General features: G+C 43.0%; 1 protein-coding gene across 3 annotated transcripts in view; it reads left to right on the forward strand.

The window, feature by feature from the left end:
* GPR148 (G protein-coupled receptor 148) overlaps positions 1–12027 on the forward strand; it is a 96496-nt gene that overhangs the window by 74291 nt on the left and 10178 nt on the right. The window contains exon 4 of one of the 3 annotated variants that reach the window (XR_014548573.1): positions 3625–3771. The exons of 1 other annotated variant lie outside the window; for it this stretch is intronic. Coding sequence is in view for 1 of the 2 variants with exons in the window: in XM_083615275.1 (XP_083471401.1) it covers positions 3910–4962 (1053 nt within the window). In the remaining variant the exon portion in view is untranslated. One more of the 3 variants, XM_083615275.1, reaches the window with a different exon arrangement.

Consider the following 12027-nt stretch of genomic DNA (forward strand, 5'->3'; position numbering starts at 1 on the left):
GAGCAGAGCAGCACTCTTCGCATTTGTGATTTCCAGTAACAGGTATTCAGAGGCTAGTAGCCATTGATAGCCTTATCCTCTTTGACATGTCTTACCTTCTTTGAAAGCCATCCAAGTTGATGGCCATCATCAATACCTCTTGTGGAAACAAATGCCAAAATACTAGTAGCAGCAGCAGCAGCAGCAGCAGTAGTAATTTATTTATTACCTGCCTTTCACCCTAAGGTCACAAGGCAGGTTACAATTAAAATGCAACATTAAAAACAGCTGAAAGCTAATTATGATCACAAGAATGAGGTGGGTGGAGGGGTGGATGTTTTGTGTTGTGTCAAAGTCCAGGGTAAGAAGGTACATCTCCAGCATATGAGAAAACAGTACAGTGGTACCTCAGGTTACGTACGCTTCAGGTTACAGACTCCACTAACCTAGAAATAGTACCTCAGGTTAAGAACTTTGCTTCAGGATGAGAACAGAAATCGCGGCGGCGCAAAAACAGCAAGAGGCCCTATTAGCTAAAGTGGTACCTCAGGTTAAGAACAGTTTCAGGTTAAGAACAGACCTCTAGAACGAATTAAGTTCTTAACCCGAGGTACCACTGTATAATGAAGGTACCACACACACCTCTGAGAAGGAGGGAATTCCACAACATAGGGGCTGTCACAGAGAATGTCTTCTCCTGGACCACCTGAACTTCTGAAGCTATGTAAAGAAATACTTTATTTTCTCTGTCCTGAATCTTCCAACATTCAACTTCATTGAACGCCCACCCCAAAGCTCTAGTATTATGACTGGAAACCAAAAAAAGCACCATCTAACCCTTTCCCTGCCCCTGGGCCACACCCCTCACAGTCATTCCTTTGCATCCTCCTTCAACTTTTGCCTACCTAGAATTTGTTTTTGAACCAATCCTTCTTGCTTGCCTGGATGGAGGTAAAGGTAAAAAAAAAAAAAAGGTAAAGGACCAGGGGGGTATAATTGTGTGCAGAAACTAACCTACTGCACATATTCAGTGTTCTGCCCACTTTTGCCTCTGACCTCACACACCACTAGCATGTGGCCTTCAAAAGCTTGTCTAGAAAGGAATATGGCCCTTGCATTTTAAAAAAATACCGCTTCCTTGTTTAAAATGTTTTTCTGACATTTAGCTGAAATGTTTCAGGGCATTCAGATGGAAGGAAGGAGCCTCTAAAATGTTTTTTTTTAACTCTCCTATTCCTTCCAATACACTTACCAGTGTCTTTCACCTGAAGAAGAAAATGTAGATCTAAGGTTTCCTTCACTCTGCAAAAAGACCTTTAACTTTTAATCAGATATTATTTTATATATTAGAAATATACATATGTCAATTCCTTATATACCTAACTTATTTCCTGGGACACATGTTCTAAATATTTTTTGTGGGGGTTTTCTTGGCTGACAACATTTGAGTTGAGCCAAGTGCTTCTAACAACCCTGAGAGGTTTCCATCAAACCTTTGGTAAGGAAGACAAACTTCATTGGGATTCTGTCCTTGTTTTGGCATCTTAAAATAGAACTCAGTTATCCCATGTTAGTCATCCCTGATGTAAACTCTGATCTTTAGCAGCCTAATTGGGCTACATTTGTACTGAAAACTTTTCTGAGGCCATTCCTAAGATTGGGAACTATCCATACTCTACTGAATGTAAAGCAGCTTGTTCTGCAGGAATATTAAGCAGTAGGGAGTTTTGCTCCTTATATTAACGTTCGTAGGCTAGAAACATCCATTGCAGGGGTTGGATGGCAACAGGCTGAAGAGAATATGGCTCTACAATATGAGCCCGCCTCCATGCTCCATTTCACGTTTCGCTGATAACTGTCTGACAGTGTAGATCAGAGCAACACACACAGGGCCAACATTCAGGGCTGTCCCACCCATGAGGCAAGGTGAGGTGACTGCCTCAGGCAACAGGATCCACAGGGGCAGCAGATCCTGATGTAGATCCTTTATTCCCCCTTTGTTCCTGATGTCAATCTTCACTCCCCCCCCCTTCTTCCCTGCCATTGGGGGGAGGGTGCACCACTTTGTGGTTTGCCTAAGGTGCCAAATGTCTTGGGCTGGCCCTGTTAGCATTGAGCAGCCACACAGCAAGAAAGTGGGCAGAAGGTCTGGCAGCCATTTTGTAGACAGAAGGCAATCAGGGAGCCAGCAATACAAGCCAGTAGCATGGAAGCTGCTCTTTCACTGCATGTCTCTTTGTGTGGAGCAGAGAACTAAAACCATGCTTATTATTATTATTATTTCACAACAGCCAGTCTAAAGGCAAGCAGACGATCTGTTGTGTTTGTTAGTGTCCCTGGTTTGCTTTACGCAAGCTCTGGACTTCATCTACTCTTGTGTCTAGAGAGGACATGGTGTGTCATGTTATGCCAGGTGTAGAGACAGTGTGAAGGGGGTCCCCCCCCCCCCCATTTCACAATGCTAGAACATTCCAGCTGAACGTTGGGAGATTCAGGACAAACAAAAATAACTTCTTCAGCACTTAGTTAAACTATGGATTTTGCTTCCACAAGACTGTCAACTTGGACAGCTATAAAAGGGTAATACAGTGGTACCTTGGGGTACAGACGCTTCAGGTTACAGACTCCGCTAATCCAGAAATACCTCAGGTTAAGAATTTTGCTTCAGGATGAGAACAGAAATCGCACGGCAGCAGTGGGAGGCCCCATTAGCTAAAGTGGTACCTCAGGTTAAGAACAGTTTCAGGTTAAGAACGGACCTCCAGAACAAATTAAGTTCTTAACCCGAGGTACCACTGTAGACAAATGTATGGAGTATCAGGCTCTTAATGATTCCTAGTCATAATTGCTACATTTCCTCCAGTATCAGAGGCAGCATCCCTCTTAATACCAGTCACTGTGGATCAGGAGAGTGCTATGACATACCCTGATTGTGAGCTTTCCGAGACATCTAGTTGACCACTGTATAAACAGAATGCTGAATGAGATAAGTCTTTCATCTGATCTGGCAGTGCTCATATTCATTCTAGATTTATTTAATCCTTTGTTTTTATTATTCTTTCCTCCTGATTTAGGGAACAGCTGTAAAGGATGTAGAATTGTATTGTATTGTTATATGTTAATAATCTTTCCATTAATCGTAAGAAAATAGTTTATTTTGCATTGCGTCTATTCCTCATCCCAAAGCATATGATGAAAACAAAAAGCACTTTAAATTGGGCAGGGGGTGTCAAGCCACATTTTATTCTCCATTTTGCAGCTCAATATTTCATAGTAGGTGGCAATAATATATATGGGATTTTGGTGTATGTGTACTGTTTCAGATAGCTGAAAATATATGGCAGCAGTCTGCTAAGAACCACGTATTAAAAGGGATTATGATGCACTTGTATTTCAGGAGCTAAGGGCACCATTCCTATTGATTACATTGACTCAATACGTTTCTGATTGCATTTAAACACTCTAGTATATCCTCTGGTTCCATTTATGACTTGATTGCATTGGCAAATTTGGAATGTCCCCTTTTATCTCATCACATCTGTTTAATCAAGCTAATATTCCATCTGCTACTTTGCTATGCTAATGCTTGCAGTGTGGACAAACTTAAGTTCTTAGTGGTGAACAACCCATTTACTTCCCTCCCAGAGTGCCTGCTCTGCAGTTTGAATTTTGAGCCCTATGAGTGTGTTCCTTTCTTCTGAACAATCAGTGTTAAATTTTCTTGAGAAAAAGATTCCACTTGTGCAGATTTCAAGATCTACTTGCGGAGCTCCCATACAAATCCCTATGTTTTGCCATCAGCTATCATTACAGAGCTGACGACAGATGGTGATCTGGTTGCTATAAAATGCATCTTCGCTTGTTGCAAAACCTCAGCGTTGAAGAACTTCTTTTGTATACATCAGCTGCCACTCCTTATCTCTGGGGGAAATGAACTTCTCACTATGTGTGCCAGCCAGGATTTTGAATGCAACCTTCTCCCGCTATAGAGAAGTGGCCTCAAACGCCTCCTTCACTTTGGATAAAACTTCATTCCAAAACCTGCAAGAATTGATCATCTATCCTCCATACTCCAAGACAATGATGTTCCTGATCCCGCCGATATTGTGCCTTACAGCAGCCGTCCTGATCAACCCTTGCATTCTGTTTGTGATTCTTTCTCGTGTCAACATCCGTCAGGAGACAAGATACCTGCTGCTGGGAAATGCTTTGCTCTGTGATTTGTTATATCTGATACTCTATGCTATGTCTGCAGTTTTCAATGTAATGAAACTCCACCTTCCCAAGAACCCTTGTGTGCTCCTGTTGTTTCTGCTGGCCATGACTTACTGCGGAGGGTTGCTAACGGCTGCCGCCATGGTGCTAGATACATATGTGGCCATTTTGTGGCCTTTGCATTACATCTCCATTTTGCCATCTTCACGAGCAAAGAAGCTGATACTGTTCCTATGGATCTTGTCTGGGATTTTCCCTGGGATTGTCTTCTTAATACTCAAGTTTACCCAGAAACCCAGTGTATGCCCAGTGGAAAACTGCTCTGTCCCCATAATACTGGTAATGACTCTACATGGAGATGGGGCCGTGAAATCCTGCTATGTAGTCTCCGTTTCTGCCCTTTTTCTCTGTCTGTCCCTCATACTCTGCTGTTATATGATCCTGTATTTCAAAACAAAGCAGTCAGGCATATGGAAAAGCATGTTCTCTAGAGCCAGTGTGACGTTCCTGATGCATCACATTCTCTTGTTCTTTCATTTCTCTCCCCTCTTGGCTATTGTGGTGGACTCCTTGCTTTATGTCAATGCCGTCATTGGGACACAGACAGGGATATTGGTCTCTCTAATAATATGCAATGTGCTGATAATCTTGCCCAAAGCTCTGTTGCCTTATCTGTGTGGGCTTCGATACAGGGAGATAGCCTCATCCCTCAAGTTCTTCTTCAGACGGAAGCGCATGACTGCCGTGTCTCCAGTCTCAACCACTTGAGCAGAAACATACAAAAGACTTGCCGTGGTTTGGAGCTGTATTTGACCTCTTCTATCAAGTTGGAAGGATTCCCCCCCCCAAAAAAATAATCATTCATTTGTTGTCTGCTGGCTGAGTTATTAGCCATTTATTTTTCCAAGGTCAGCATACTGTGAATGGAAAAGTAGTAGTATCATGCTGGTATTTTGATATATAATGATAACAACGTTGTGTTGGATTAGATGTCATGGTGCAGCAGTAAATTAGAAGGAAGAATTTAACCAAAAAAGAATTTTCACCTGTAGAGAAAACTGGAAAACCAAAGAACATGGGCAAGTGTAACAATTGTTACTATTCTGATTTCAAAGTCATCAGATGTGCCTGGTTTTCAAATGAGGCCCCCTATGATTTTTTTGTGTGTGTGTGCATTTATGATGATTTGCGCTTATGGTGGTTTGGGGGCAGTCATACAATATTCCACTTTCAATACTGTTCATGTCTACTGTTCAAGTTTTGGGGTGGCCATATGGCTTGATTTCCTATCATTGCATATCCTCTAATTTCTTGCTGAAATCCTTTAACTTTTCATACCACAAACAATCTGGGGGTGGGTCCTATTTTATTTTATTTTAGCTACAGTGCAAGAATGTCCCTCCAGACAGCAATAGAGTGGTAGCAATGGGAAGGCATCACAGAACAAGTAATGAAGTCCTGTGATGTGTGGACAGTCCAGTATAAATCCACCATTAAAGCACTATTGCTGAGTAGAGAACATGTCGCAGAATACACCCATAAAAAACAGCAGCCTGGAAGTGTCCTGGATTCAGCATGCATATTCCTGTGATCAGATTGGTGATTGTCTGAAACAACAAATATCTCCCTACCTTCCAATAGCATATTAACTTTGTATATACAGTTCAATCCTATGCACTGTCCCTTTGATTACTGTTGCATCTATTTGTCTTTTCGTCTGTTGCTGGACGTATGAAATGTAGCTATGAAGGCAGAGGAAACATGGAATTTCTGAGTTACTGAAAATGTATGGAAATTGTGAGCTACTATAGGGGATGTGTCAACAGAGAACCTGTTTACAATTTTCCATAGTTACAGGTCTCTGTGTTGTTTTTAGCACTCTCATCAAATATAAGCATAAAGATGTTAGAAATTGTGTGACTTGATTTTAGGGGGAAATTACTTTTACAGCATTATCTAGACCTAAATTGGGGGGCATTATTTCTTTCGGAGGCTGCCTTTCCCTTGGGAGTAATCTGTCAGGGCTGCACATCAGCAGTGGGGCTGAAGCCAGCCGTGGGTAGGTTCAAAGCCAGTCCTCCCTCCCTCCCTCTCCCCCGCTCTCTCTTCATAACCCCTTTTTCTCCCTCTCTTTCTGACACCCTTTTCCCTTCCTCCCAGATCCTTGCATGCTGAGGGAGAATGCAGCCCTGGTGCCACAGATTGCCCACCCCTGATTCAGATTAAGGACTCAGTTTGTCACTCCGAGATGCCATTTACACTTTAGCCAGGGGAATGTAGAATGTAACTAAGCAAGAATAGAATTTCATCATTTGTTGCTGTGCTCTTATCTATAGACTGGAAAATCAGGACCTAAGTATGCTTAGGGAACTGATCAAACTAGTCTAGTTTCTGGGACTGGGCTGATTGCGCCAGACATACACCAAGGGTAAACAAAGTGGACTGTGAACAAGTTTCAGTAAATAACAACTCACAGCAAATGTTTTCATCTACCAGTGTCCCGATCCACAGGCTCCAGGAGGGCCTATGTGAGTGGTTTCATGCAGGGATACCAAAAAAGGAAGGGCCAGTTTTAGTGCTTTATTAAAGAAAGGCATAAACTTACAACACAGTTTGCAGAAGCCTGCTGCCTTTGCAGACTCGGAGATGGATGGTCTTATACAAATGCAAGCTATGTAAGCTGACATCAATAGCCCAATTAACACACCCCTGGCATGGAGGCCTCTTCCCAACTCTTATCCATCTCCCAGATAAGGGAGTAGCTGACAGGCAGCCAGTATGAGAAGCCTCCCCTCTCCCAACTAGGTGGCAATAGTGCAGGCATTATCCATGGCCACATCCTCCAGAATTCTGGTTGAAATGGCCTTGGAGAGTAGAGGGCCCAGAACGTCTGGGTTGGAGCACTGTTGAATGCTTTTTTCTTTTTTCTTTGGGTGATGGCAGTGGTGTCCCATGGCCCAGTGGGTGGGCAGTGGCAGTAGCAACATCACCAGTAGCAGCAGGTGGATGGCAGACTGCTTGCTGGGTGCAGTGGAGCTGGCTGTGTCGTGTGTGGCAGGCAAGCAGGTCAATCTGCTGTAGATGAATGGAAATGCAACCCCCTTTTGATCTACTACTTGAGGCATTTGCTCAGTTGGCTAGAATGGTGCTGATAACACCAAGGTCATGGGTTCGATTCCCGTATGGGGCAGCTGTGTATTCCTGCATTGCAGGGGGTTGGAGCAGATGATCCTCAGGGTCCCTTCCAGCTCTTCAATGCTATGACTCATTACAGGGCCACCCTTGCACGCTGTGCTATTGTTTATTACTCCAGTTTGCTGTTTCTCATAGAGACGTGTCAGTACCACTTATTCCTGATGTTATTTATGGTTTTCAGAGCTTTGATAGGAAGAGCTTAGCTCCAAGAGGAGTGTGATAGTCCATGCTTCCCCAAAGCTCTATACATGATTCAGAAGAAAAGATGTTATCATTCTGCAGTTGTTGCAAAGGACATTCAGGCTCTGAAGCTTGAGAAGAAATCCATCGTTTAACACAAGGAGGGAACGAACCCTAGGCTAAAGGGCGGGGGAGACACATCACTTTTCAGAATGCCCGTTTGACCCATCCATCAATGGCTCAAGTCAATAACACGACTATGTTGGAAAGAAAGTAAACATTCAACAGTACATCCTTTAATCCTTTGTGAGGCTACTTTGTTCCCCCAGCAACATTAAAAAATGCAGAGAAACATATACAGGGGCCCTTTCTACTGAGGAGTGGGTAAATAATGTTCTGTTGACACAGAAAGTTGGGCTACCAGCCAAATTTTTCAAGCTTAGTATGGACATAAACCAGATCCAGGCAGGTGCTGCATTAAGAGAAGTCTCTTTCCCTATCAACATTTATTTATCCTCATGCCAAGAAGATGTTTTTGAGGCATTAGGGAAATGTATTCAACGTGACTAAGATGTATGATTCTATCTAAATATATTAGGTAATTTCATACAATACATGGTTTAAAACACTTTTCCACTCCCCAGATCTATAATGTGCATGTCAAATCTACATTGGCTAGAGAGCATAGTCAATATACAATGGCTCTCCTCCCCGCCCCCTTCTGCTTGACAACATTCACAAAAAAGTGTGACAGAGGTTCAGTGGGACATTTACTATCATAGCAAAATGCTCTGTTGATTTACAGACTGTTCTTACGTATGTTTGCTTAGGAAGCAAATACTGGGATTTAAGTGGGACTTAACTCCTAGTAATGGTTAGCATCGCAGCCATAGAAACCGAATTCCTCCAAGACGATCTAATCCAATCTTCCACAATAACTGGATTGCCTTCACAGGATACTGCTTTGTGTTGAGCCAGACCATTACTCCACCTTGCTCAGCGCTGTTGTCTACACCAACTGACTGTGCCTCTCCAGGTTTCAGACAGGGGTCTTCCCCAGCCCAGCCCCGGGGATTGGTCCTGGGGTCCTCAACATGCACAGCATGTGCTCTATTGCACTATGGCCTAGATTTCAATCTCAGACAGATGTTCATCCTGTAGACTCTTCAAAACCCTTGAGCAATAAGAAGTGCACATCTCCTTGGCTAATTCCGTCTGCTACTTAAGCATTCCAATAGTATGATGGTAAGAGCTGTTTGACAGTGGAATGGACTCTCTCAGAAGGTGGTGACCTCTCCAATGGAGGTTTTAAAACAGAGGTTGGATGGCCATCTGTCGGGGATTCCTGCATTGCAGGAGGTTGAACTAGATGGCACTAGTCCAACCCTACAATTCTATGAGTCCTTTATTCTGACCTAAGAGTGTTCTATTCCATCTGGGACACAGTGCTTATTATCCTAGCCTTGGCAATCTTAACAAACAGCTGTTCTTAGGGTAGATCTTTGGGTTATGGATGGTGGTCCTTCTGTTCCTTTACACAGAATTCAGTGGTAGCTCCAGGGCTGAATGTTTCTGTTTTGAGTGCTCCAAAGATCCTGTCTTACAACCTGCTCAGGTCCTGATTGTGTGCTACTGGATACCAGTGGCCATAGCCAAAGGTATGTCTTGATACTATCGCTTCATCACTGCAGAGCTGGAGCTTGTGAAAGGAGAAGGTGACAGTGGGCTTCCTTAAGAGCAGTTCTAAAAACTAGTTCACACAGGCAGTTCTGGTCATGTGATCACAGCACATGTGATTGAGAAGCGAAGGTGTGTTCATAGATGCAATCCATCTGATCCTTCTTTCTCAGTAAACTGAGGGGGAATCATACACACACAGCACCTGTGTTGCACATTACCATGCCACACACATGGCATGCTTATTTACTCCTTCACCACATGTACTGAATCAGGTTCAAAGGATGTATGTGTGTGCATGTATATACACAAACACATACACATTATACATAGCTAGCCTCTTTGCACATGTCCTTTTTCTATATCTGCTTATCATGTAGTAGTCATAGCCATAATCATAATATTTACAGTCTTAGAAAATGTAACATCATTATATCACGATCATGACAATGCTGATTTAGAAAGAGCCAGAAAAAGCATTTCTTGGAAAAACTTGCAAGCTACTTGCCAAGAAAAGTGGAACATTCTTTTCCAGAATTTGTTGCCTTTCCTCTCTGTAAATAAATGTCAAAACAAAGCAATGAGATCCACAAAACAAAACAGAAGTGTTACTGGGGTGTTTTCCCGCTGCCCATTGCGAATGCTGGAATTGTGTGAACTGGAGCATATGCTAGAGCTTGGTTAATTGTCAAATATTGGGAGTACTGAGGACCCTTCCAACTAGCCAGCTTGGGGGCTTTGGTTTAGGAGCCAGCGCACATCATGGGTGAGCTGGGGAAGGGATTAATAAAGAATCTTTTGCAAATTAAGCAAGAGACCTTGGGTGAGTCACTGCCTCTCAGCTCAACCTACCTCACAGGGTAGTCATGAGTATCAAATGAGGATGGGGAGAACCATGTGCACCGTGAGCTCCTTAGAGGAAAAAGGTAGAGTGTAAATGCAGTAAGCAAATAAATAAGAGATGGGGAAACCACACTTAAAAAAAATATGCCCCCAATTGTGTATTTGATTAGGTGTAAGGTTATGAAACACAGTCTTGCACTGTTTGCTGTAGTGCCATGATTAACAGTAATTTCTTTAATTGTCAGTTCTCTCTGTCTCCTGCTCAAAGCACCTGACATGATGCTTAAAAGTTCTTCATGTTCATTAGAACAGAGTGGAGACTTTGGAGGAGGACGAGATCAGGGAGAAAATAATGACAAAAATATTAAGAGACAAAGAAAAGGCTGCAGTAATCAAAGGGTGGTTTTACAGAAGAAATTAGTAGGTGTCAAAGAGAAAATAATTACCAGGGTGCATTCCAGGAGAAAATTACTGTGATCTGTGCTGTATTGACCACTCCCTCCCCTATTCCCACAATTTCATTTGTCAATCCCTCCATGTCTTCTTTGTCTCTGTCTAATGAGGACTGCATATATTCTGGGCAAGGGGACAACTCACTCCAATATTCTATTCCAGACGTAGCACATGACTGCCCGGTAGGAAACAAAAGTGAGATGGTACTAGAAGCAATTCACGGAAGACTGTAATGAATACTAATGGAGGTGGGAGGGATGTCATTTTGACGGTAGCAATTTCCTCCAACCGTAATAGACTTAAAAGGCAAACCATGTTAGCCGTTTAAGTACGAGTTAGGATGCAACCAGGTACTGTTTAGTATTGCTTCAAACAAGGCACTTTAATATGGTTCCTGAGTACCAAATACATGTGCTGCATGACTCAATCTGAACTTCACACCTATGTATTTTTAGCTGCTTGAGAAAGAACCAAGTTCTCCTCCGCTTACATATATTTTTAAAGCTGTCACAGGGACAAATGTGCTGCTCCCACACCCAGCACAAAAAGCCTTCAGAGAGATTGGTCTGTCTGTCTCTTGCTAAAATTGGAAAGGTTTTTGTGGTCTTGGAGATAAATTCTGTGGTCCTACGCAGTAGTCATCTTAGAGCATCTCTGCACATCTGCCCTTTACTAAATTTGAAGTCTACTGTAAATGCCACCCAAAAGCCTGCACGACATGTTGTTAAGCATCACATGCTGCCGGAAACAGAAGCTTCACAAATGCACTTGGTATGAGGATCATGGGACATTGTTGTGAGTTTCTGGGTGCCACTGAATCCCTGGATTCAGGAAACGTTAAAATATAAGCCAGGCCCATTTCCTGATGAGGAAATCGCCTGGAAGAGGAGCCATCGGGAGAATAAACAGAAGGTGCTGAACCATTAGCAAAGACAAAGAGAGGGGGCTTTGTGTCATACAACAAATGTAAGGGGCCCTAAGTTAAAAGACAAAGCAAGGGTTTGAATTCAAGTCTTTTAGGGTTTGCAGTGGTGTAACCTAGAGGGGAAAAGGTTGTAAAAGTGGCAAGCTGGAGAGAGTCAATGCACGATGGTTGATTTCTGTTTGAATCTCTGATTGTGGCTATAGGAGAAATGACCCTTTTGGGGTGGTAAAGATGTGAACCCCTCCATTGTAGATTCAGGTTGTGTGTGTGTGTGTGTGTGTATATATATATATACACACACACACACACACACACACACACACACACACACACTGTGTATCATAAAGACACCACAGTCTCCACTGTGCCTCATTCCCAAAAGGAAACACAAACCCTGGAATCCATGGAATCTCACACCGCTCAGAGATTGGGAGTGGTGTGCAACAATATAAAAAAGAGCCCCCATTGTGTGTAGGTGCACACACATCATAGCTCAGTGGTAGTCTTTGCTTTGCATGCAGAAGGACCCAGGTTCAAGCCCCAGCATCTCCAGGTAGGGC

The sequence above is a fragment of the Podarcis filfolensis genome, assembly GCF_964270895.1.
Source record: "Podarcis filfolensis genome assembly, chromosome: 5".
NCBI classification, from domain to species: Eukaryota; Metazoa; Chordata; class Lepidosauria; order Squamata; family Lacertidae; genus Podarcis; species Podarcis filfolensis.